This window comes from Zeus faber, assembly GCF_960531495.2.
Source record: "Zeus faber genome assembly, chromosome: 20".
Lineage (NCBI taxonomy): Eukaryota > Metazoa > Chordata > Actinopteri > Zeiformes > Zeidae > Zeus > Zeus faber.
In genome coordinates this window covers 17362512-17389923 of record NC_137207.1, presented here as the reverse complement: position 1 = coordinate 17389923, position 27412 = coordinate 17362512, and the positions used below count along the sequence as shown (strand labels likewise).

General features: G+C 44.6%; 3 protein-coding genes across 3 annotated transcripts; 2 read left to right on the top strand and 1 right to left on the bottom strand.

The window, feature by feature from the left end:
• Positions 1 to 1470: 1470 nt before the first annotated feature.
• Positions 1471 to 12938, top strand: hid1b (HID1 domain containing b; the record flags this gene model as incomplete). The annotated part of the gene is made up of 19 exons (XM_080021727.1): positions 1471 to 1536; positions 2948 to 3097; positions 3779 to 3949; positions 5623 to 5742; positions 7198 to 7301; positions 7387 to 7503; positions 7680 to 7917; positions 8439 to 8495; positions 8610 to 8750; positions 9041 to 9131; positions 9777 to 9928; positions 10550 to 10628; positions 10732 to 10896; positions 11301 to 11528; positions 11848 to 11996; positions 12086 to 12172; positions 12299 to 12390; positions 12506 to 12664; positions 12807 to 12938. The coding sequence occupies 19 exons, from the start codon at positions 1471 to 1473 to the stop codon at positions 12868 to 12870; spliced, it is 2430 nt and encodes an 809-aa protein (XP_079877853.1). The 3' UTR covers positions 12871 to 12938.
• A 900-nt stretch (positions 12939 to 13838) lies between these two features.
• On the bottom strand, positions 13839 to 16298 carry LOC307245600 (proton channel OTOP3-like; the record flags this gene model as incomplete). The annotated part of the gene is made up of 7 exons (XM_080021244.1): positions 13839 to 14009; positions 14093 to 14266; positions 14368 to 15050; positions 15142 to 15299; positions 15428 to 15486; positions 15628 to 15764; positions 15917 to 16298. The coding sequence occupies 7 exons, from the start codon at positions 16296 to 16298 to the stop codon at positions 13839 to 13841; spliced, it is 1764 nt and encodes a 587-aa protein (XP_079877370.1).
• Positions 16299 to 17736: 1438 nt separating this feature from the next.
• On the top strand, positions 17737 to 25481 carry ush1gb (Usher syndrome 1Gb (autosomal recessive); the record flags this gene model as incomplete). Its single annotated transcript, XM_080021731.1, has 3 exons — positions 17737 to 17900; positions 23638 to 24088; positions 24651 to 25481. The coding sequence occupies 3 exons, from the start codon at positions 17737 to 17739 to the stop codon at positions 25479 to 25481; spliced, it is 1446 nt and encodes a 481-aa protein (XP_079877857.1).
• Between the last annotated feature and the right edge of the window lie 1931 nt (positions 25482 to 27412).

The window sequence follows — 27412 nt, the reverse complement described above, 5'->3', positions numbered from 1 at the left end:
ATACAGTATCATCATGATTTATTGTGTCATTGTCAATTGTCTACCTTTTCCATATATTGCCATTTTTTCATTTTTTATTCCTTTGCTTTATTGTTTTTGCCTATTTTTTATGGGAGCTGTTGCTGACTCTGCACCATCTATCTATCTATCTATCTATCTATCTATCTATCTATCTATCTATCTATCTATCTATCTATCTATCTATCTATCATCTAAAACATATTACATTTACACCACAAAAAGTTGGCACCATTAAACTTCTGATGTCTTGGTTAGGTAACAGAGTTCACACCCCTTGTGCCCACAACTATGTGAGGAAGAAAAAAAAAATAGGGTGTGCCATCTACAAATATACTGGAAACAAAATATATTTTACAATATAAATCATATCACATTTGCATCTGATAAATCTAATCAGACTGTGTTAGGCTTCCGAGTGGATTATACTCAAAGCGTTATTCGAAATATGAACAATATTAGAAGGAGAAATAAGAAAATCCGGCAAGCAAGTTTAAACAAGCTGTTTTGGTCTAACATCGCTCTCTGTTGGTTATTTGAGGAGGAATTAAAATTCCTTTGACTCTGATTCACTTACAGTCCCATCTTAAAAGGTTTGTTTCACAAAACATGATCCCAGTATGTGGAAGTTAAAATAGGACAGCAGTGAGATAGAAACAAGAAAAAAATAATGAAATGAACTGATTTAGGATTTTGGGACAGGATCAGAATAGTGAAGCTAAGATAAGATAAGGGAGATAGATGGAAAAGATATGGGAAATTCTGCCTTTGAGCAACAGAAAGTCAAAAAAAGTAAAAGATTAGTTAACATGAATGTTTGTAATTGACAATTTGCTTTTTTTGTCCCCTGTCCCACCTTAAATAATAACCTCAAAGTAGATATATATTTTTTAACTATAAAAACTTATAAAATTAATAAATAAAACTCAACTACAGCCCAATAAACGGAGCATTCTGCTACCCCGGGGTTATTCCACCAGATGTCCCTGTTTCGCCGTTCATTCGTGCGGGTTAAGGTTTAATAATTAGAACCTCACGGTCCTGTGGCGTCAGTTGTTCCTTCATGGTCCATTTAAATAACATACTGGGAGGTGAATGATATTGGAATATTATTATTGCCGTTGATCGATTGGTGATATGGTGGCGGCGGTGGTGATGGGTTGCAGTTGTCTCTATATGTTACAAAAAAAACGTGTGGAAATGGCAAGTAAACTTAAGTAAACGCAGTGGAGATTTCGCAAAACTAGTCCCACAATAAAGTAAATATGTACAAGGTTGAGATCCCGGAAGCGGCCCCGCAGTGCATCCTGCTCGGCGCACTCAGAGCAGCAGCAGCTGTCAGTGGAGGAGGACGACCCAGGACCCAGGACCCAGGACGCAGGACGCAGATCCGATCCGATCCGGTCGCACCGAGGAGGAGGAGGAGGAGGAGGAGGAGGCGGCGGCGGAAACATGGGGAACGCCGACTCCAAACTTCGCTTTCGGAAAGCGGTGATACAGCTGACAACCAGGACGCAGGTGGGTTTGGCGACAACACACTCAGGCAACAAACGTCACCCAAGGCGCGTGTTTCTGCGTCAAAGTCTGACTCTGCGGGTGCATTCCCACTTCCAGATGGTGCATCCAAACTGCAGACTCGAATGAAAAACGGGGGAAAAACTACTCTAAATGCGCACTTTTTTTTCTAAATTTATTTTAACATCATTTTTATATGTTTTGAACTTATACATGACATTGCTTATACATATATATATTTGTAGTGTTATAGCCGAGACGCGTCTGTTTAGATGACGTCAGCCGCAACGTTGTACATCGCGACTGTTTTTAACGGCAATCTAAAATTTGCCTGAATATATAATGTTCTAATGTCATCATCTGCCGAAAAGAAAAACAATATTTATCGTCAAGGTGCTTTGGCAACGAACCCAGAGCCCATGCTATTCCTGACAGGTGCACTTTAGGTGGACCGAAGTGCCGTTTTTCCCCCCCATTGCGTTTTATATCTAACGCAAGGGCCTTTGTTTTGTACTTTCTTTTAAAGTGGAAATCCAAAATATTTTGTCATGAACAAAAATCCCGTTTTAAACTTTTTATTTCGGCCGGTTCTTCATAAGAAACAACCATTCGATGTGTTTGCGTTGTGCGTGCGCCGCTCCATATGCTGTAGAGCTGCAACCATTAGTCGATTAATCGATTAGCTGACAACTATTAAATTTATCGGCAACTATTTTGATTGTCGAGTAATCATTTTGAGTCATTTTTTGAGAAGAATATTTCCAAATTCTCTGATTCCAGCTTCTTGAACGTGAGTCTTTTCTGGTTTCTTTAGTCCTGTGTGACAGTTTACTGAATATCGTTGGGTTGTGGACAAAACAAGACATTTGGGGATGTCAGCTTGGACGTTTTCTGACATTTTATTGATAAAAAAAAACGAATCGATTAATCGAGGATATAATCGACAGATTCATCGATAATGAAAATGATCATTGGTTGCAGCTCTAATATGCTGTTTTCCATTGTTGGCCTTTCAAGAAGTAAAAACCTTTAAAGGTCTAAATAAATAAACAAATAAACAAACAAACAAACAAAAACTCTAAAACACAAAATCTAGAATGAACTGTTTGAGAGGATAGATATTTGGGGAGTTCTTGAAACAGGCGTTTTATTCTGTCCTCATCTGTCTATATTTAGCACAATGTTTCATTAATTATGTATTGGGTAATTGCCACAGGACCACAACTGCTGTGCCCTTCATTGAAGGTCGTGTCATAACGGTGAATGGATGACGATGAGGTGGTGAGGAAAAATGGAGACTCCGATTTGGTTACCATGGCGAACACACACACACACACACACACACACACACACACACACACACACACATTGGGGCATTAACATATTTGTTCCTGTCTGACTCCACACCCTTTAGCCTGTGGAAGCTACAGATGACGCTTTCTGGGACCAGTTCTGGGCGGACACGGCCACAACAGTCCAGGATGTTTTTGCGTTGGTGCCTGCAGCTGAGATCAGGGCCGTCAGGGAGGAATCCCCGTCAAACCTGGCAACCCTCTGCTATAAGGTGATGCACTGTCTTTGGGATGGATTCCCATGCCATGCTTTTGGACGTTGCTGCACATGAGATACAACCTTTTCTTCTGCTGAGGTTGACTGCCTAGCCTGGATTCACCAAGAGTACAAAGAATGCAAGTGTTTGTTGTTCCCACACTCTGGGTCTTGAGTATTTAAAAGTGTCAAAGGTCGTTCAATAGGCACACATTTTTGGAGTTAATTGTAATGAAAACGAAACCGTTAAAAACCAAACGGGGGGAATATCGCAGCAATATATTTCTTTTGCACTTAGCAAACACAGGACTTACTGTATATGTCGTTATTGCATAAAAAGTGTAGAAAAGGTTTTCAATTTTTGAATGCAAGTCAATAGTTGCCATGTCAAAGCGCTTCAAAAAAGACATTCACCTACTGTTCCCCTTCACTAAATATTATTGCTATCCCAAATGTTTTCGATATTGTTAATACAACTAAGAAAAAAAAAAAAGCGATTTATTTGTTTCTGTTGTGAACTGGTTAAGTACTCCCAGTGAAAAGTAATGTGGGCCTACCACTTTTTGAAAACAATGTCACCACTTCAACTACTAAATACATTAAAAATTTCCTTGTTCTCATGGAGACCCAGTGGGATCCTTTCCAGCTCCACACTGACATTCATTCATTCCTGCCTATGTCTGTGTGTCCGTTGGAGGCGGTGGAAAAGCTGGTCCAGGGCGCTGACTCCGGCTGCCCCTCGGACAACGAGAGGCAGGTCGTCTTGAACTGCACCCGTCTGCTCACCCGCGTCCTCCCCTACATCTTCGAGGACGCCGACTGGAGGGGCTTCTTCTGGTCCAACGTCCCCGGAGCCGGGAGAGCCGGGGTAGGAATCATTTCGATGACACACTGACTTGTAATGTGGAGAATGGCACCTCCTTCATTCCCACCCACCCCCCGAACGCCTGTCAAACTGTCCGGTAATAATTCTCATACAAAAAGTAGGATAAGTTTCGTCCTTAGATTAAACCCTGTCTGTGAAACTACCCGAATAGGTTGAATTTGTAAAATCTTATAATTTACACGTTTTACCAGCCAATAATGTCAAATTAATTTAGGACCACTAGTTTTAAGCCGAGATGTTTTCCTCTGTGAGTTGTAGGCATTGTGTTACCTAGTTTAATTCCTCGATTGTATTGTAGGAGAAAGGAATGCACCAAGGAAGCAATAAACTCTCCTAGGTTCCAATAAAGTACAAAAAAAGCAAACGGTGTCTTTTTGTGCACATGCCATGCCCCAAAAGCTTCACGTTTCTCACTTGCTGCTTTATTGGATATTTATGTGACCCAGACCTAACTACTTGACGTTAATTCTAAAAAACATTGCTTATAATATTCTAATGCTGTTTTCTTATTATTCACCAAGAAAGATATATAATTATTTATTCAAAGAAACAACATTTCTCCAATTTCCTTTGTTTGACAGCCGATCCATGAAACCTCTGCGATACACCCTTCATGATTATTTTATTTTTTTTCGATAGCAGCAGATACAGGGACCTTTACCCGCGCTCAGAAATCGCCTCCATCGCTTGATCTCTCAACACCCTTCCTCTAGTCTAGAGATCTGAGCTTCTGGGTGCTTCGGGATCACCAGCACAACGCCCTCCCACTCCCGCTCCCATTCCCACTCCGACACACACACACACACACACACACACACACACACACACACACACACACACACACCCTGATTACCACCAACTGCTGGGAAGGGGCCGTGTTGTCTAAGTGCCTCCAACATAGTACAACAGAGCTTGTACTATGGAGCAAAAACGAGACTCGCTGTGTCTCCACAAGAGCTCTCTGCTTCGGTCGGCACCCCCCCCCACCAGTTTCCACCAGCGCTGCTCCTGCCACTGGGCCACATGGTTCTCCTGTTACCGGGTCTACAGGGGACCAGGGTCTGAACACTGCCCATATTGTGCCTCCCGCTGTCCCTTCCTGGCCAGTAGTCGAATTAGGGAGGTATTGAATAACTCTTAATTAAAGTGTGAGACTGAGGTGAAATGCGGAACTGCGTTCACAAAATGAAAGATGATTGAATGATCGTTTGTTGGTATTATATTTATTCGTTTAAACAAAAAAAACAACCATGGTGTTGTTTTTATCAGTGTTTTTATTGCAGGAAAAACAGGTCAAATCAATCAATACACTCTTCATTTTGGATGTTATTTTTATATATACATATATGAAACCCCAAACTTACCCCAAACATCTGGTCTATATAGCACATTTTGTATATTCCGTATATATTGTATTTATTTATGTATCATATTTATTATACAATATATATATCCTATTTATTTTAACACTGTTCAGAAGCTTTTTTTTTTATTTTGCTTGTCTGTCTGCCATACAATGCGCCAACTAGACAAATCCAGTGTCAAATTCCTTGTAAATGTAAATGTACTTTGCCCAATAAACAGATTCTGATTCTGAAACCATAATTCGGGTGTAGGAATTCTCTCTGACCGGTCGCTCTCGTCTTGTCTTCCAGCGTTTGGACGAAGACATTGACGGCGATGAATCCAGGCCCCTGGCCGAGTCTCTCCTGCTGGCCCTCGCCGACTTGCTCTTCTGCCCAGACTTCACCGTCCAGAGCCACAAGAAGGCACCGGTGAGTCCCCTCCCCTCCCAAATCTAATTTATTTATGGCTCGCCTTCAAATATGCCCCGACTAACCTCATTTAAAGGGCAGCTGGTGCTGATATTTGGCAAAGGTACTGTACAATGAGGGGGAAGGAACATTTCTCCGCCACAGGCTCATGGACTCAATATTGAGATAACGTCTAGGACCCAAACCAGTCTAAGCCAAACAGAACATATCTGTCCTCGTTGTTTTCTCCCCTCAAGCTGTGAACACACTGCTAATGTAGAGCAGGCAAGAGGGCAGCGCATTAGGTCCCTGTTAGTGCTGTTATCTGCCCTCTTGGGGAGAGAAAATCACCCTCTCGGGAACTGTTGCACAGTTAATGAGTGACTCCGCTCCCCTGTGTGTGAGCTGCAGGAGTGGCCGGACGCGACATGTTTGTCAACTGGGCTGCGGAGTCGAGGGTGGACACCTCTTATTCACACTGAGCAAACACCTGTGGCTTAATTTCACCACGGAGGGGGGGCGATCGGAGAAAATGCCTCCTCCAAATCCCCGTCACCCCCAGGAAATGTCACACTCAATAAGGCAGGTGTGAAACTGTGGAGGGTGGAAAATGGCCAGCGGCTGTTATTGCGTCCCTGTTGTCACTTCAAGGACTTGCTAAGCATGTGCAAGTATGCGCGCCGTCATGCGAGGGTTCGGGCCCCTTGTTCTTTGTCACGCGATGCCAAACACCAAAACGACGCCTTTTGGACGGTCTGTTGTTCTTTGCCGCTGAGTGAAATGCACAGACGTGGTTATCTGCGCTGAGGTGCCAGCAGGGATGTGTGTCACGCATAGGTGCATATATGGATACACGCTGCCAAGAGCTTCGGCTTCGTCCTTGTGTTGAGTCACAGGGGTGTTGCTAGGATTCAAAGACATCGGGGGCTTAGGCCAAGCAGAACATGCCGCTCCGGGCACTCTGTTGGCCGGGGGGATTGGGGACCTGCAGCCGAGCGCCCTACTGGTGCTACGATATCATATTATTTCCAAAGGGCTTTAATTCATGATCGGAATGACGAATGATGAAGAGATCCGGGGCTGTTTTCCTACTATTCTTATTTTTGTAAGAATTTGATTGGGAGATATTTTAGATGGGGGGGGGGGGGTATTCTCAAAAGATTCGGGGCTGAATCCCCGGACGCCCCTCCCACCCCACCCCACCCCATCCTAACGACGCCCCCGTTGAGTCACATGGGGAAAAGTAGTTGAGGACGCTACCATATACTATATACTTTCCACATTGAACTGTCTTTGTCATAAAGGATGAATATGAAGTATCTACCGTATACCTAACGATATTCCACATTCAGAATGTCATATATCCTTATTTCACTGCAAGTAACACATTGAAGACCAACCATTTGTGTTTCAATTTAATGAATGATTTAATTTATTTCTGTGTATTTATTAGTAAATTATGTTTTTTCCCCACAGGACACCTGTGACATGCAGTCCATAGACAGCTGTGAGTACATCTGGGAGGCCGGGGTGGGCTTTGCCCAGTCGCCTCCCCTCAACTACGTCCACGACCTCAACAGGTAAGGCTGAACCTTCCGATGTCGATGATGGATTAAATATTTCCCTGCTCCCACAGTATGAAAGGAAAAACCTCATCTTGTTTAGGGCAGAGCTGCTGAAGCTGCTCCTCACCTGTTTCTCAGAGGCCATGTACCTCTCACCTTCCATGGGCAGTAAAAGCCTCAACCCCTGGGTCACTTTCTTCTGCTCCACGGACAATAGGTATCCGTCTGTCTCTCTGTCTGTCTGTCTAAATCATCCCTCAGGGTGCCTTGTATGCGCTGAGGTTGCTATGACCACACTTGCATTGCGTCCTTTGGTGAGAATATCTACGGACAATTTTGGCCTTCCCTCACCCGGAGGCCTCCATCCTCCTCTCTCTGTTCTTCTCGTCGCAGACACGCCCTGCCGCTGTTCACCTCTCTGCTCAACGTGGTGTGCGCCTACGACCCGGTGGGCTACGGCATCCCTTACAACCACCTGCTGTTCTCCGACCACCGGGAGCAGCTGGTGGAGCAGGCGGTGCAGATCCTCGTCGTCACCCTGGAGCAAGAGGCCGGCCCCGCCAGCACGACGCTGCAGCCCCTGCAGGCCCTAGACTCCCCGGGGTCCCCCTCCGCGTCGGAGGAACCGGAAGTAAGCGCTCGAGGAGTCTAGATGAGAGTCTTGGTGGATGTTGTGCCTCAGGTAAAAGCTAAGGGGCAACGGATACCACGACCGATCCACGACTTTACTGTACAGTGCGGTTTGGGGTGATTCGAGTGTAGTGACATATGGTCTGTTTTCGCCATTAAAGACATGTGATGGGCTTCTACGTGAATATCTGAAACGTTTGATGTGGCTCTTGGTATCAGATGTTTGTATTTGGGATATTTCCCGATGGGGATATCGTATAAGATTCAAGATTCAAGATTCAAGATTTTTTATTTGTCACATACATATACATACTTCCATACATATATGCAGTGAAATGTAATAAATAAATAATGGAGTCGAAATCCAATTTGCGGATCAGAAATGATCTGTACATCCATGAACATTTGGTCTAATGTGCAGTCCTTATCAAACCATTATGCGTACGCTATGACACATTTGAAAGCCTAAAATGTTCAGAAAGCCTTAGAAAATCTCTAATTTAATCTCTTATTTTCTGTCAGTCCGCTGGACCCGACAACCTGTTTGTGAATTACTTATCCAGGATACACAGAGAAGAGGTGAGAGGCATTTTTTTTGGCCAATCAACACAGGCAATCTCCTATGGCCACCGAGAGTAAACTGTCTGGAGGTGTCGTATCGCATGTGTTTTTGTTTTGTTTTTTTTTCCTCAGGATTTCGGCTTAATCCTGAAAGGCCTGGCCAGGCTCCTGAACAATCCCCTGGTCCAGACCTACCTGCCACACTCCACCAAGAAGATCCAGTTCCCCCAGGAGCTGCTGATCCTCTTCTGGAAGCTCTGTGACTTCAACAAGGTGCGGTGCCGCTGATGTTCCTTGAAGGCGTTGCCTGGAGACCGGGATATTTGGTTGACGTTAGCAGCCACCTTGAACGAAAGCAATAAAGAACCCAAAGCTGTCCTACCACATCACTTTCTGTGCAGCACATTTGTTTCCCTCCAGTGTCCAAAGGGGTTGTCTCATTGTCTCATGTTATGGTGATGATGCCAATTCCAAAACCGCAAAAAAAACCAAAAAAAAACACATCCCATATCTTACAGTTCCGTGAAACTAATTGGATTATTCTGTGTTCGTTTGTGTTTCAGAAGTTCCTGTTTTTTGTGCTGAAAAGCAGTGACGTGCTGGACATTCTGGTCCCCATCTTGTTCAATTTAAATGACGCCAGGGCAGATCAGTGTGAGTCATAGGCTCGTGTGTGTGTGTGTGTGTGCGTGCGTGTGCGTGTGCGTGTGTGTGTGTGTGTCTGTCTCCACATGTTGCCGTGCTACGCAAGGCTGCATGTGTTTCCCATCGTGCCACTTCGCTGTGTGTGTGTGTGGCGTCAAATCCATTTCAATATTGGTGTGAGTGCTGAATATTTTCATATATAATATGGCTGCCTGCATACATTTCTGCATTTTTGATTGTGACCAATACCTATTGTGAAATTGTCATAATTATTGATAATAAATATTTCAAATCGCTATTTTCACAATGATAATGCTGCATTTAATTAATTTGTATTTCATAATAAAACTCAGAATTTCCCAATGATCTTTATCATAGAAATCATACAGTATGAATATTCCAGTTTTTGAAAGCAGATTACAACAAGGAGCTTTTTCATGACAATAATGGGTGACTTTTCAGAAACATCGGTACATTTAAATATTGGTTTATTCATTAAATCATTTATAGTGATTTTTCATAGTTTTATTTTGAATCATTTGGTCCTCCATAGCAACTACATTTAAGATTTGCGAGTGTAAGGGAAAAATATAAACGAATGCTAATTTCACCTTGTAACCCTCTGTGAAACTCATCTGGCGGGCGTGACTGTAGCTCGCCTCGGCCTCATGCACATCGGCGTCTTCATCCTGCTGCTGTTGAGCGGAGAGAGGAACTTCGGCGTTCGCCTGAACAAGCCCTACACCGTTCGCGTCCCCATGGATATCCCCGTGTTCACCGGCACCCACGCCGACCTGCTCATCGTGGTGAGAGGCCGTAGAGCTCTTGAATTTGCTCCACACCGAAACCGTATATGTGTAATAATATAATGGTATAATCCCCATGTCCCCTAGTGGATGTCAGAAGAACTGCTCAACTGGACATGGACCATTTTCCATTAATGGGAGTTTAAAATTCCCTTTCCAGTGTTTTTTAAAGAGCCGAATAATACAAATACACACAATTCACTTTTATCAAGAGAGCTTTTTTGAGTGTGAATCTGGTGACATCCAACGTTAACATTAATAACGCCATTATTTTATATACGTGGCTTGGTCAGGTTTGGTGTAAAGCGGACTTCAGAACAATTTCATCCACTTTAATTTGATGCTGTAAAATGTTCTGGCAACACCTGCATTTAGAGGTTAAAATTATAATTGAGTGTATGGCAATTATGTTAAATTGATAATAAGTAAAAACTCAATGAAACTCAATACGTTTTTTGCCTTTTAATTGTCATGAATTAACTCAGTTATCATTTATTTTTCTATTAACTATGATGAATTTAATATAAATTAATTACCAATACTTGTCTTGACCATTTAATGAATTTAAAAGAGAGTTTTTATTTTTTATGATAATTATTATTATCATCATTTTTTCCGTAGATCTTCCACAAGATCATTACTGGTGGACACCATCGTCTACAGCCACTGTTTGACTGTCTGCTCACGATCATAGTCAACAGTGAGTACCCGTGTAAAAAAACAAAAACAAAAAAAATAAAAATAAAAGAAAACGTCAACTTCCAGTCCTGACCCGGTCACTGGTCCCCTCTCCCCGTTCCCAGTTTCGCCCTATCTGAAGAGCCTGTCCATGGTGTCGGCCAACAAATTGCTTCACCTTCTCGAGGCCTTCTCCACCTACTGGTTCCTCTTCTCTTCTGCTCAGAATCACCACCTGGTCTTCTTCCTGCTCGAGGTGTTCAACAACATCATCCAATATCAGTTTGACGGTGAGCCTACAGCTGCCCAAGTTGCAAAGCAGGAAAGAAACACAATAAACATCAACCACAGACATTTGCTCTGGGGTACACATTAATAAATGCCTATAATTAACTGTTGTGTACTCAGGAGTGATATTGAGCGTGTTTTGTGAATATTTATCAAAAAGATAAAATTCTAATAATTACGTTTTTACGTTTTCCTGTTGACTCCCTGCAATTCCTTTGCAGATCCATAGGGGGCTGCAGACCCCTGTGCGGGACCTCCTGATATAACTATTTTAAAAACTGTATTTCTTTTTTCAACAATTAAGATCAAGAACTGCAATTGTTGTGTTTTCTTCGCATGCGACTGAATAACTATAACTTGCCTTCATAACGTCCTTTCCATCGATTTCTTTGCATTTCCGCTGCAGGTAACTGCAACCTGGTGTACGCCATCATCCGTAAGCGTAGCATCTTCCACCAGTTGGCCAACCTGCCATCCGACACGGCGTCCATCCAGAAGGCCTTGCAGAGGAGGAAGAAGAGCGCCGCCGGCATCTCCCGCTCCAGTTCCACAGAGGCCGACACCATGGAAGGCTCCAGACCGGCTGCACCCGCTGAGCCGGGCACTCTCAAAGCCAGCCTGGTGGCCACCCCGGGTGGGCATTTCCCCCTTTATTGAGAATCCTCAATGTTGTTTGTTTAGTTTTACTGCCCTTACCGGAATACATCATATTATAAATGTTGAGCTGCTGAGAGACCTTACTTTAAAAAATAACCAAAACAGGCTGTTTTTTGCAGCAACAGAAAATCTGGGTTTAGAAAGTAAAACAATTAGGGGGAAAATCTGGGATTTCCAGTTTGCTTATTATCATAACCCAGAGGTACAATGAGATCAGCTGGATGAGAGCATGGCTGGAGCAGAACCATGGCGTGACTATTACTTTATGAACGTGGATATTTATTTATTTATTTTAGCAATTGACAAACTGACGGAGCAGTCCCAGGTGAGCCAGGATGGCACCATGGTTTCTCTGACGCACACACGCTCCCCGCAGAGGGCCGCCGACTCCAGCACGGCAGCGGGGGTCAGCGACACGGAGTCCAACTCCGAGAGAGACATGGAGGTAAAGGATCTCCAGAGTCAACTCTCAGGCCATTAAACGTTTTTCGAACAGACGTGACTTCATTACCCCCAACTCTCCTCCCCTGTCAGGTCTTTCATACAGAGTCTGAGTCGGTGAGAAGTCAGCTGTCCAGGGGATCTTCAACGACTGCGATGTGGAAACCGACTCCCGACTGGGTTAGAGGACATGTTTTCTATCCGTGCATCGAACCGTCTTCCTCTCAGGGCTCTCTCGATTTGAAGCTGCTGTCTAGCTAAGCGAGAGCTTCCTGTTCACTGTCTTGCCACCTTGTGGACTCTTAGGTGCTGTCTTGGAAAACCAAACTACCTCTGCAGACGATCATGCGGCTGCTGCAGGTGCTGGTGCCTCAGGTCGAGAAAATCTGCATCGACAAGTGAGAAATCACGGCCATAGACCTGGTTTTGACATCTCGCGAAGTTCAGTCCTTGAAGCTCAGGGGACAAATAGTCGTTTCATTTCAATACGAGCGTCGTGTGTGTTTTCCTCAGGGGTCTAACCGATGAGTCGGAAATCCTCAAATTCCTGCAGCACGGCACACTGGTCGGCCTCCTGCCCGTCCCGCACCCCATTCTGATCAGGAAATACCAAGCCAACGCCGGCACGGCCATATGGTTCCGCACCTACATGTGGGGAGTCATCTACCTACGGTGAGCAATTTGGGTGGGGTGGGGGTGGAGACACGGAGACACATTTGGGAGTCATGCTCGGTTCTAATACGTGAATCCACACCGCGTTTACTTGCTCAATTTTCTCTCTCTCTCGCTCTCTCTTCACTTTCCTTTTCCATAGCAACGTCGACCCCCCGGTTTGGTACGACACCGATGTGAGACTCTTTGAGATTCAGAGGATTTAGAGGAGATGAAGGTTCCCCAAATCCTCTAGTAGCGTCATTTGAGCCTGGATCGGCAGGATCAAGTCCACAGTGAAGCACTCATTTCGACGCCATTGTTGTTCTTTGTTCATAAAGAAAACAAGCAGCCACAGCATTTTTAGCGCCACGTCTTGCCAATTCCGGCTTTCATCGGACGGCAGAGAATTTTGTGTAGGACACACGCACACACACGCACACACACGCTTTCATTACATTGAGGACAGCATTAAAAGTGATCCTTTACTGTATATCTTTTATAAACACACATATGTGTTAATTAGCACCATCGTCATAGCCATTGTGCCAAAGACAAAACATGAAATTCAATAGTTTTCTGCTCCTGAAGGACGCTGAGTCCCCCCCCCCCCCCCCCCCCCGTCATATTTTTGTATCCCTTTTTGTCATTTATGAACCGCTGGGAATAAAGAGACTGACAGTGCAGCTGGCACGGAAAAAGGATTGTGCTGTGTTTTAGAAAGGCCTTTAGCGATTCTGATGTAAATCAGAAGATGATATTTTCTAACCTCAGTGCAATGAGAGCCAAATTAGCTTCCAGGAAATGAGTGGGTAAGTGAACTGCTTTAGAATGTCAACACTACATAACATATTTGGGCAGATTAACGGTCAATAGGTACAACTGTTTTGAGATGATTATTGAAAATGCACAAACACTTGTTTGCCACAAAAATACAAATGGGCAGTGAGAAAATATTGTCTGGAAATGTAAAACATGCCTAACAATAAATCATTCATTGAGGTAAACTGTGTCTAATTCTTTATAATTTAGTTTGCAAACGCCTGATTAAAATCGGCATTTTGCAGGTTTCGGTTTGAGTTCACCACATGGAGATATCCAGTTCAATCGAATTTTCTTCAGCGTTCATCTTAACGTGGCTTCAGACTCGCCTGACGCTTCGGTGCGCTGTCGTCGAAGGTGCTCTCCTCTCGGGTTAAGCGGTGATGAGCAGCTCCACCAGAGCTCCCACAGAGTGCATCCTGTAGAAGACGCCCAGGGGCTGGCCCAGGTTGACCAAGACGAACCAGGCCGTGAAGCCAAAGAACTGTTTCCCCAGGCCGTTCTCGAACTGGGGGTGGGCTCCAAATGCAGGGATGATCCAGAGCTGAAACAAGAAGACCACTCATCAATGGGGTGGGGGATCTGTAAAAAAATTCTGATTGACACAAACAAGCTCGGTTTGATCACCATGATGTTGGAAAGTATCAGGAAAGCGCAGATTTCGTGCGTCGCTCTCCTGGGCCAGGTAATTTTAGGATCTTCTACTTGGACACCAGGTGGGGCTGGTGATCTGCTTGTCTCCAAGAAAGAGATGTCCATCTTGCCCTCCTCTTGTATTGGCGTGGAAAGCTTTTTCTTGTGCTGTGGGGCGAATTGATCAAGCATCATTTTGAATTGGTTTATACTATATTGTTTTGTCATCCACAACAAAGCAACATGGAATGAGATGATAGTGGGATTACTTTGAATATGCTTGTCCTCTCTTTGCCCGTCTTGTTGACGAGGCTCAGGCTCGGGTGCCTGTGGAGGCCCTCAATAATAAAGATGTTCTGGAGTATCAGTTCCAACAGGCTGAGGAGGGAATAACAGAGGTCCAGGCTTCCCAGAGTCCCCGGAGCCCTGACCGCCAGGGCCGCCACTAAAGAAAAGTAGGACAAACACAGCTGGCCAAGGGCTGCCCCCACCAGGAGGATAACGTCCAGGCTCCGAGTGGGGTTGTGCCCCCCTTCCACCGCCCTTCTCTCCAGCTTGTGGACCAGCATGCCCGCCAGGGAACAGAGAGACATGGCGGGCATGACAGCTAGATGGTATCCATAGAACAGGAGGAAGGCGGTGAAGCGATGCTGCCGCTGGCCCACCCACACTTGGTAGAGGAAGAAGATGGTCACCCCTGCTATGAGGACCAGGAAGCCGAACAGAGGGCCGAATAAGATCCCACCTTGGTGAACGATACGTAGGGTCAGCTTCTGTGCGGTGTGTTGGTGGGGGCCCGGGCTTATCCTGCGTCCAACATTCTTCCACATCACATACAGCACGCACCCCGCCATCAGGTAGTACTCAATGGTGAAGGGATAAAGGATCTCATAACCTTTCCTGAAGATGAGGCAGGCGGCGTTTGCACTGCACTGACAAAGGGTGGCATTGCCTGGAGGTAGACAGGGATGGAAACATACCATCAGGGTTTGACACATTATATTTAGTCGACTTTTTTCTAAAGCAAATGTACTTGGCTCTACCTGGTGAAAAGTAGTCGTCCGGACTGTCTGAAAAATTTCCATTGCCCAAATCTAAGCTCTGCTCCTTCTCCAGCTCAATCTCCTGGTGGAGGGTGTCATCTGTCACTGCGTTCAGCCACAATAGCAGGTCTGTGCAGAGAATCGTCATGAGGCCGGACCTGGATTAACAGGGATTAACAATCGAGAGAAATATGACGGTGTTGTCTATCAGGTAGAGTGCATCTGAAGGTGTTCTTTGACCAAGTGTTGAAAGTCTATGAAAACAAGATGATACTCATGTATGTACCGAGTCACGACTTTGCGGCTGCGGATGCAGTCTTTGGAGTGAGCCCAGAGTAAATACGTCTACAAAATAAAGAGGGGTAAGCAAAGCTGTTGACTCCGTAACAGTAATAACATTGTGAAAGGAAATGGTTCGTAGCACACTTCACGAAAATCAAATGTGACGGGCAGTGAAAAGCAGGTGTGCAAAAAGCGATAATTTACCTGAAGGATTAAAAAGGGAGCCTCAATAAATGGGAACAGAACCTTTACTGGAGGCTTGCACTCCCTCATAATGATAAAATATCCAATCCTGAAGACATGCAGCAGTAGACTGAACGTAGCAAATAGCAAGAGCACCACTAAATTGAAGGGGGATTAGAAAAAAAAGAATTATTCCTTATGACTAAAACATATGACAGCACATATTTTAAGTATATTCCATGTTAAGCATCACCCCACACTGTTTGTTATCTCACTCTTTCCATATGAATACCGACACTAAGATGCTCACCTGTGACCGCGGCCCCCCCAGCGTGGTGGTCCTTGTGTGGAGAGATGCCGGGCCGTCTCCGGGCCCACAGCAGGTACCACAGCATCCAGGCCAGACTGCAGCCCATCAGCAGCAGCACGAAGACCTGGGGCTCCTGGTGCTTCAGCTCCGTGGGGTTGAAAGCCTGACCGGCCACCAGGGCGGCGCCCAGCAGCACCACGTTGAGACCCATAAGCCCGGAGAGCAGACCCTGGCCACTGGGGACCCACAGCAGGACTGAGTCCGGTTCCTCGTCCTGGGTCTGATGGACGGAGTTCTCCGTAGGGTTTTCCGGTTCATCTCTGGCTCCCAAAGAGCTGTCCGAAGCCACAAGTGAGATTGTGGTGATTGGATCTGGATTCATACTCACCTCCCTTTTGAGTTTTTCTTCTTGCTTGTTGAGCTTGCCTCCAGTTATATAAGAATCGCGCAACTTTTTAACGCCTATTTCCGCTTTCCTGTCGGACACTCGATACTTATCTCGCTCTACTTTCCTGCATCATGGTAAAGGCAAACAGGCTCAAACAAGCATGCGCTTAGTGAGACGTTTGAAATCCAGACATCCTTTGTCAAACCTTCCAGCACGGCCAAGTGGCCTATTGTAGGTGTGGCCTTAATTCACATTAATCACAACGCACCTTTGGAATCCAGGCTTAAGCAGTAAGCAGAGTGTTTGCTTTTCATGTTGACCTTTGTGTTAATATTTTCTCTGCGTTAATACGAGTCCCCTTGATTGGGGGACTTTTTACAGGGTTAACTTCCAGTGGTGCACGGTGCGGTTGTTCCCTCAAAGCATAACTTCCTTTGTGTTTTACAAGCTAGGGCCATTAAAACATCTCTTTTCTTTGGAGAATTACACCGTCAGTCTCTCCCTGGCCTGAGTAAAGTCTGCTCAAACACTGACCCCGGCATGTCGGCTCCTTCCCACCACGCTGCAAGCAGCAGCTCTCCGTTTACCCTGGACTGATAACACAGAACTACCGGAACAATTTGGGCTTGATTCATGGATATGATCTCAGACAAAAAGGGATTGTTACGTTGTGATTACGGGATCTGTTAAGAGGGGCCTGTTTATTTTGCCCTTGCCAATAATGAATTCATCAAAACCCGGGTTCTATTCCAATCTATTCTATAGCTACTATATTCTGCTGTATTTTACAACTATTCTATTCGACTCTATTCTATAACTATTATTTTATTTATAATATTATTATTATTATATTATATAACTATTTCGTGTAGTTCTATTATATGACTCAAACTATTGCATTTTATCATGGTTCTATTCTACAGCTATTCTGTTCTATCGTATTCTATTCTATTCCATAATTGCTCTATTCTATGGCTATCGATTATATACTATTCCATTTTCTGTTTTATTCTGTTCTATTCTGTTCTATACTATTTTATTCTACAACTGCACTGTTTTATTCCATGACTGTTCAATTTTATTACTATTCTATAACTTTTTTTTCTTTGATTCCATTCTATAACCATTTTATACTTAGTCTGTGCTATAGCCTGACACCTCTATTATACTCTGTCACTATGATATTCTTCTCTACAACCATTGGTTTCCATCCTAGATTCCCCATTGAATTCCATCCCGTGTTGAAAAGTGGGCGTGTCTCACTCCCCTAAGCCCTCCCTCCCTGACAACCACCTCGCGTCCCCTAGCAACCACTCCAGCCTCTCTCCTGCGCTCCCCGCTGGCAGGTGGCCGTCCGACCGTCGCTCGTCCCGGACCAGCTTCAACATGGCGTCGAACTGAGCGCCGGGGCCAGGCCCTGCAGGCGGGCCCCATGACGGACCGGTACCACCGGGCCGCCCGGGACGGGTACCTGGAAGTGCTGCGGGTGGCCACGCGGAAAGAGCTCAACGCGCCGGATGAGGACGGGATGACACCGACGCTGTGGGCGGCGTACCATGGCAACCTGGAGGCGCTCCGGCTCATCGTAGGGAGAGGGTGAGGAGCACTTTTATGGACCATTATTATTATTATTAATATATTTTTTGTAAAATCATTAACCCTAGATATATATATATATCAATCATCAAAATGGCAGGAGGGCCATTTTGATGTGTTGGCTCTAAATAGGTTGAACACAGCTAAGGTTAATAACAGTAATTTTGGGTGTTTCATGTGTGACACCTAAATTAAATAGACCCACACGATGGGTCTTGTGACATTCAACATGTCTGGTGTGAAAAGTGTCCATAACAGCGTAAAAAAAACAAACAAACAAGAAAAGCATCAAAATGTCGAGTCTGCAATCTTGTTTTTAAACAAACAGCGACTCATCAATAACCATATTAGTTCTGTATACCTATCGTGCCGCCTCTGCTGTTGGTCCGGAGATTGCGTTCCTCTAATCAGTGCTGTTGGACGGGCTGCTCTGTAATACATTTTAACAGCCTGATTACAGAGAAAGGTCACCCACGCTTGTATTGCCTTTCCTAATTGTCAGGCATGGCCACCCATACACTCGCTCAGCCCTCCACGCACACACACATACACACACACACACACACACACACACACGCACGCACACATAAGTGAACACACCAGTGTGGAATGAGTGTTTGATATTCAGTATATAAACGCGGGTCAAATCAAATGTGGAGGTATATTGCTCTATCACAGTAACAGGCCCACATTAAAATCCAAATAACACATCGACAGCTTAAGATAAGATGAAATATGATAAAATAAGCATAATAAACATTTTATTAGTCCCTGCCAACAACATATTATGTATATGGAGATAAGAACAGAAAAACGAAGGAAAAAAATAAAAACTACTAATTATCCATTGGAATGCAGTATTAAGCGAATAAGAATAAAAAATAAATAAATAAAAATAATTGTGCTGTCCCTGCAAAGTCATTTTCATGGCCACTGCTGTCTATGAAATGCACTGCTTGCATAGATACAGTATATATGCATGGACACGCACACATGCTTTCTTATTTGGGAATTTGTATATACTATATACACACACACACACACACACACACACAGATATTCCTCAATTAGAAGGCCGAGGGAGTCATTACATAATGGTTTGTGCATGTTATTTAGTTACCATCCAGGCTGTTGCAGAGAGAACAATACACTGAAAGGCCTCTGCTCCTTCAGCTGCATTGTACGCTCACAAGCGATAGCATCAACACTCTTTGGTTTCACTGAAAACACCGCAAGACCTAAGAGCCGCAAAACATCCCTAATTAGTAAGTTGTGCACCAGTACATCTCCGTGTCGGGGGGGGGGGTTCCCGCATTGTTCAGGTGTTCCTATGTGCAGGCGTAGGTCTAATTAAAAGTCTATTTATCTGTAAATCTATATTCTGCAAAGAGAAAGTCGGCGGGAAAGGAATGCCCCCGTCCGGGGCTGGCGTCTATTGTTTAAGGTTAAGGCGCTGGACAAAGGGAGCTTTTACAGGGTATAGTATTTACTACTCATTTAATAGGCGGCGGGTGGTAGTGGCGGATTACCAGGGCGTGTGCTGCGAGGCCCCTGGGGACCTGTGGTGTAGAGCGGAGCAGGGGGCGACGAGGGCAGGGGATGGCGGCTTTATAAGGCATGAGATGGAGTGAGGGGACACTGTGGCCGATCCCAGGGCAGAGGAGGAGGAGGTGGAGGAGGAAAGGTCACGGGGATGGATGGAGGGATGGATGGAGGGATGCAGGGATTGAGAGATGGATGGATGAAGGGGCTGGATGGAGGGATGGATGGATGGTTAGAGGAATGGAGGGATGGATGGATGAAGGGATGGATGGAGGGAGGGATGGATGGGAGCTATCTTGAGTTAACACACAATCTGCAGGAATAATATGACTCAAATTAAAATGAAATAGATGAGGTGATGAGGACTCGCGGGGGGACGGTGACTCGACGAAAAAGAACCAAAAAGAGACCGCGCTCCTGTCTTCGTCTTGTTTCATTTATCGTGTAATATTCAGTTGATCTGATCACTGTTCAGTGCTTATATTAAATATGCACATTCCCTGTTAACAGTGGGGGTGAACCGGTCACACACCAAAATACCATACGATGCACCGAGCCACTTGACACACGCACACACACACACACGCACACACGCATTCCAGACAACATCGCATTTTTGCGTGGCAAAAGTGTGAGTTCACGTTTGGGAATGCTGGAGGTGTTGTGCAATCCCCTGCGTTTCCCGTAGGGGTGCTGGATACAAATACTAATCGACCAACGACAGAAACTGCAGAATCAACCGAGTCCGGGGAAACGTAAACCAAAATGGCAAAAGGCTGCAGCAGGATGCACGGTACTCGCCGTCCCCTCTGTTTTATTTTTTTTTGGCGGCGATTGAGAATATACACAATTATGCATTCCTCCTCCTTTTTGAATACCCCTCTCAATGCGAACCTCCTGCCAAACTAGTGATTTTGGCGCCCCCTCGCGGATTAGTGCGTATTGTATGTACTGTAAGCAAGAGTTGCCTAGCGTACACCCCCATTGCGTTTAACTAATAAATAAATAAATACAAATCTTCTCCTCTGAAAATGCTCTGTATTTCACTTCATATCGCCTTTAAACTTTGCTGATCCTGCTGTGATGTTTAAGTCAATACTGTGGGATGGCCATGGCGAACAAACTATTTTATCAGTCTACAAGAGACGTGATTGGTTGATTGGTCTCGTTCTACTACTAACGAGATAGTCTCTCATTTGAGGGCACGGATGGAAGCATCAGATAATATAGCAGATAATATTGGGATTTTCTTTCTAGAATATGGGATATACACTATATGTCTTAATTATTATCAGATAAGATAAGAGAGCACTTTATTCATCCCTGTGTGGAAATTCATGGATCATGACAGCAAAGAAAATAGACAAGAAATAATAAGAAGTTAAATTTTGATTTAAAAAAGAAAACATTAAATAAATAAAAATTAAATGAGTAATAATAAAAAATTATGATTATTATCATAATCATATTTATAACCATAATTTGAATAATAAAACACAGATAGAAATAACAAATAAAAAAGGAAAAAAAGGAGAAATATTCAGTTTTGCTGTGAATAATTTGTATGACTTTTTGAAAAAGTCATTTAACTTATTATTGATATTCTTGGTATTATTTACATTACGTTTGATTCGTTCTTGTGATATCCAGGTGTGATTCTTGCTCTGTGTTACTTGAGGTTTTTGGCGGAAGTTGAAATCAGGATGGGAGCTGATTAAAGGCGGTGGCCTGGCGACGTGTGGTCGTGGGTGTCTCTGAGTGGGAGGGATGAATAATGCAGAGACACCTCTGTCATGTTTAACCTGGAGGAGTTCAATAATTCATCTGCTCTGGGGCCCGGCAGCATTGTTTTGGAGGGGATTTAGGGGGCAAAGTTATGACCAAACTGTGTTTTGTACACACTGTGCACTGGTACATTTAAATGATAATTTATCAATCTATGGTTATCTATGGAAATTTCAATAGTGAAACAAAAAGGTATAACCATGGGTCATTTACTTTTACTTGAATATATTATTTTATATTTAAACGTACTTTATTATTTATTCTATTTCTAAATGTGCTTACTTTTGTATGTATGATGTTTTTCTAAATATATTTCATATTTGTATTTTATATTTTTTTATCTATTATATATATTCTTTTCTATTTTTTATTTTAACCTTTTACTGCTACTTGTGATCCAAATGACAGCTACACATTTTTTTTTTTATTCTTTCATTATTGGGATTGGCTGAATATTAACCATTCAATTACATATAAGACACTGGCTGTTCTCTTAAGCGTTTGACTAATTCAACTGTGAAACTGGAAACTGCTTGTATAATGTGAGGAGCTTTGAATAAGATTTGAATGTCTTCTCTCACAGTCAGCCGGGTCCAACCGGTCATGACTTCTCGCTCTTGTTTTTCCAGATCTACCTAGAATATATAGAATGAAATGTTGACTCATGCTCACCAGATCTATTTTTTTTTTTGCCAAAAAAAATGTGTCGGTCGAAATATGTTTCTACATTTCTATGCGTCATGAAATCCTACGGCAAGCTAGAGTTTGAGGTCATGTGGATGAGTCAGCTAACTGAGCCAGTTGAGCGAATGTGAGGTTGAGTTTCCCTGTAAAGCAGGCGAGTTAGAGCGAATTATCAGGTGACAGAATAATAATATGGTAATAAGCACGAAGCCTTTCTGTTAAAGACACACGTCAGCTTTGCCCAGGAGAGGCTGCAGGCTTGACTTCAACAGAACTGGTGTTTGCCTCCGACAGTGAATGCTGATCGGTCCATTTCAGAAAGGGAGAAAAACGGGAATGGCAGGTGGCTTTAGTTAGGCGTGGCAACAATACAAATTAAACATGTTCATTTGTCCGTTTAGTTTAGTTTTATTAGGAGGAAAACCGAGCCGTCTCTACATATTTGCGATCCGAAGTTTGGTTTACAATACGAACAAATGACCCACCGCTTGTCACGGTTTGAGGTAGTTTGAGATACAAGTATGTTGCAATACTTCATGTTGAAAATTTGAGTTTTGGTCGTATATCATCAATTTCACGCAGATGATTTTCAGTTTGGCTTTTTGACAAATGATAGTGTTGAAGCAGAAATTGCAGATATCTCTATTGTGTAAAGTTCACTTTAATTCTTCTTCTTCTTTGGGCTGCTCCCGGTAGGGGTCGCCACAGCGGATCATCTGCCTCCAATACCTTCTTGAAAAAAATGTCACGACTGGTTGGACCAGGCTGACTGCGAGAGACATTCAAATCGTATTCAAAGCTTCCAGTTTAATGTGTCAAACGCTTAAGAGAATAGCCAGTGTCTTATATGTGATTAAATGCTTAAAATTCAGCCAATCCCAAAATTCATTTTAATTAAGGTTAGAAATTCTCCCTTATCAGCCATGGCAACCATTATTCCAGCGCAAACAATATCCTGTTACATTAGTATCTAAGCAAAGTTTTATTTGCAATGTGAGTAGTTATTTGCATGTAATAAGTATAACAACAGGAACAGGAATACTGAAAGTGAGGGTGATGAAGTCAGACAAGGGCAATCTGAGATGGAAGAGCCGCAAAATTAACAGGCGACAAAGTTGTGGTTAAAATAAAATTCACCCTAACCACTAACCCGAACCCAAACCCAAACCCAAACCCTAACCCCTAACCCTAACCCTAACCCTAACCACTAACTCTAACCCAAACCCAAACCCAAACCCTAACCCCTAACCCTAACCCTAACCCTAACCACTAACCCTAACCCTAACCCTAACCCCTAACCCTAACCCTAACCCTAACCACTAACTCAAACCCAAACCCTAACCCCTAACCCTAACCCTAACCCTAACCACTAACCCTAACCCTAACCCTAACCACTAACCCTAACCCGAACCCGAACCCAAACCCTAACCCTAACCCTAACCCTAACCTAACCCTTAACCCCACCCTAACCCTAACCCTTACTCTAACCCTAACCCTGAAGTGAAGGGTGAAACCCTGAAGCTGAAACTGTGAGAAATCCTGACAAAGCCTGAAAGCGCGTCATCAGGAAAAACACTCAGAGGCAGAGGAACCCCAGCTCCAGTAATCAGAAAGCAGGCTGTTGATAAAGTACAAAAAGTCACTCAGTTATAACAGACATTTCTGATTCTACTCTCCCCCCCCCCCCTCTCTCTCTCCCTCTCTCCCTCTCTCTCCCTCTCACCAGGGGCGACCCGGACAAGGGTGACATCTGGGGCAACACGCCGCTCCACCTGGCAGCTGCCAACGGCCACCACAACTGCCTGTCCTTCCTGGTGGCCTTCGGTGCCAACGTCTGGTGTCTGGACAACGACTACCACACGCCGCTGGACATGGCCGCCACCAAAAGCCACATGGACTGCGTGCGCTACCTGGACTCCATTGCCGCCAAGCAGATCACCCTCAACTCCAAGCTGGTGAGCAAGCTGAAGGACCGGGCGTTCCGCACCGCCGAGCGCCGGATCAAGGACTGCGCCCGGCTGCAGAGGAAGCACCACGAGCGCATGGAGAAGAAGTTCATGAAGGAGGCGGCGGCGAATCTGGACAACTCGGATGCCATCAGCTTCTCAAGCTACACCAGTGGCAGCACCCTGAGCCGCCGGTTCAACACCGTCACCTCCAACATGCCATATTCACAGGTGGGCGCACGTTTACGTCACACACACACACACACGCGCACGCACACACAACAACACACACACACACACACACACGCACGATGTCCCAACGTTGGTACTAAAGCCTTGGCCATGGGTTCCCAACTTTAGGCCCAAAATTCTGGCGATTACAGCAATTTAGAGAGTGTGAATTATTTTTCCTCTCATTTTTATTACCTCTCATGTTATGTGTTACAATTCACTCTTAAGCCAATAAGCAACAGATTGAGGCTAAATTAATAATCTCTCTACTGTACTTTCAAGACTGACTTTCTCCATATTGATTATAGAGAAATTATAATATATTTCAAACCTATTAAACATTTTTTTATAAAAACAATATCAATCAAATATCTATATATGAGTCTTAGAAATGTCTTGTGACCCTGTGTGCACATCATGCGACCCCACGGTTGGTTGTGACCGTAAGATTGAGAACCCCTGATCTGGACACACATGCATGATGTTCATTCACTCTCGATCCTGTAAATGCTCATTAATGAATGAATGTTCTTAACTGAGCTCCATGTAAACTCCCCGCCAGGCCACCCTGCAGTCCACAGCCAAGGGCAAGACCAAGATCCAGAAGAAGCTGGAGAAGAAGAAGCAGGTGGACGGCACCTTCAAGATCTACGAGGACGGGAGGAAGAGCGTGCGCTCGCTGTCCGGCCTGCAGCTCGGCAGCGACGTCATGTTCCTCAAGCAGGGCACCTACGCCGGCCCCAGGGAGCGCTCGCGCCTCAACATACGGGACATGTTCTACCGTGGAAACTATGGTACCGCCGACGACGCCGACACCATCTCCCGTGCCATCAGCGACCCGGGCCTCCACGAGGCCGCCTACTCGGAGATCAGCGCAGACTCCGGGCGAGACTCCCTGTTCACCCGGCCCGGCCTGGGCACCATGGTGTTCAGGAGGAACTACACCAGCGCGGGGATGTTGGCCGTCGGGGCGCGGGACGAGGGCAGCGTGGTGGGGAGCGAACCCGTCGGCCGGGCGCCCAATGTGCGGCTACGCGGGCGCCTGCCCCGGCGCTCACCGAGCCTGGACGAGGACAGCATCGGCAGCGCCATGAGCCTGGCGGACAGGAACCTGCGGGAGCCGCCCTGGGAGGAGACCGAGGTCGAGCTGGACGAGGGCCTGGAGCCGGAGACCTGTCCACTGGAGACCTTCCTGGCCGCCCAGAGCCTCGGCGAGTTCATGACCATCTTCCGGCGGGAGAAGATAGACCTGCAGGCGCTGCTGCTGTGCTCTGACAAGGACCTCACCGGCATCCACATTCCCCTCGGCCCCAGAAAGAAGCTGCTGGACGCCTGCAAGAGACGCCTGGACACCTTGAACGACCCAGAAACAATAGAGGATTCTGAGCTTTGAAGGGACAGTGTGTCGAAAATATAAACATTTCTTCAGAAAACACATTGCACGATCATAATGAACTCACGCAACTCACTCACTCAACCAATTCATGTGTCACATGTCCTTCAGTCATGATTTTGCACAGGAATCAACCTGAATAGATGTGACTTCTTTCTGACATCTAGTGGACAGCTTCACTTCAGATCATTGGCTTTTAGTGCCGAATGCTCGACTCTGTGCTTCATGATGTATATATCGCCATCTAGTAGTCATTGTAGGAATGGCAATGCAGCTACAAGGCCTGTTTCAGCCCTGCAAGCCAAGTATCTGACTTATTTCCTTTCATTCATTCACATGTTAGTATCAGGCATGGAGCTGTTGCTAATGTGGCTACTTCATTCACTTTATCACACGAAAAGCGTTAAGGGAGTATTCACATATTAGTTTCAAGCCTTGCAACTATGTGAGCAGATGGGCACATTTGGGGCTTGGGTGGATCCCTTAAAATGTGTCTTTCGTTACTTTAGATCCGCAACTAGATTTTATGTTATTTATTAATAAAAATCTATTCCATCATGTCTTCATTACTCAAACATGTGTAAGTTGAAATAATGAACCAGCTGCTGTTTATTAAAGCTCCAATGTACAGTTTTCATACATGTTTTTGAAATCGTTAAAAGTGACCTGAGATATTATAACTTTGTGAAATCCAAACATTAATGGGTGATGAAAGTAGCTGGAGACTGTTGCCCTATGCATACTGTTATCTTGGAATAAAAAGTAATTGGTTCTAACCATCGGGTCAGAGTGTGTGGAAGATAACACTGTTATCTTGGGTTTCTAAGGTTTAAGGTTACAACAGAGATCTCCCCTCACGGAATGAGCGAATAATATGCATGAATGTTCCTTTTCCATATTGTGAATGTACATAGGTGTATATATACACACACACACACACACACACACACACACACACACACACACACAAATATATATATATATATATATATATATATATATATATATGTATGTATATATAAATATAATTATATATATATATGTGTGTGTGTGTGTGTGTGTGTGTGTATACAGTATACATACATATATATATACTGCTCAAGTTTTGTAATACAGAATTACTCATGTTTTAATTAGTGCAATGTTATTTTATTATATAAATAAATGGTAAAACTAATGTTTTTGTGTGATGTGGACTTTCACCCACAGGTCCACTCAGTGCATGCTATTACATCATCTGTCTGGTGTTTTATGCCAGGTGACTGACGGTTCGTATGAAGGGGACTTGACAAGCTTTGAACGACGGCGAAATGTGTGTACGTGCGCGTTTCTAGTATCTGCTCTCCTCACAGGTCCCGTCCAATCATGTCCTCCCCATTTGGATTCGAGTGCAAACGGCCTTCATCGTGGCGCCAGGCCCCGACCGTCGGCCAGAATCCTAATAAAGCCAACACACTTATCACTCCCGGAGAGAAAACACACACACACACACACACACACACACACACACACACACTCTCACTTGCACCAGCTTTAGCACGGATGGGACGACAAACACACTTGCACACTGCATGCTGTCTTTATCTCTCTCTTTATCTCTCTCTCTCTCTCTCTCTCTCTTTTCTTCCACCCTGACCCTTTCCAGAGTAAAAATGCAGTGTCTACTAGACTGTTTTTGAGCAGCCACCGTCCTAATCCCCACCAGACACACACACACACACACACACACACACACACACACACACACACACACACACACACAGGAGGAGTAGAGGGGAGAAAGAGACAGAGAGGGGAGGGGAGGGTGATGCAGAATGCAGGAGATGCTATGTAGGGAGAGAGAGAGAGAGAGAGAGAGAGAGAGAGAGAGATTGTATTGCACAGGGCTGTGGCGGAACAGGAACTGCTGCACGGGGAGCGATCAGGAGGAA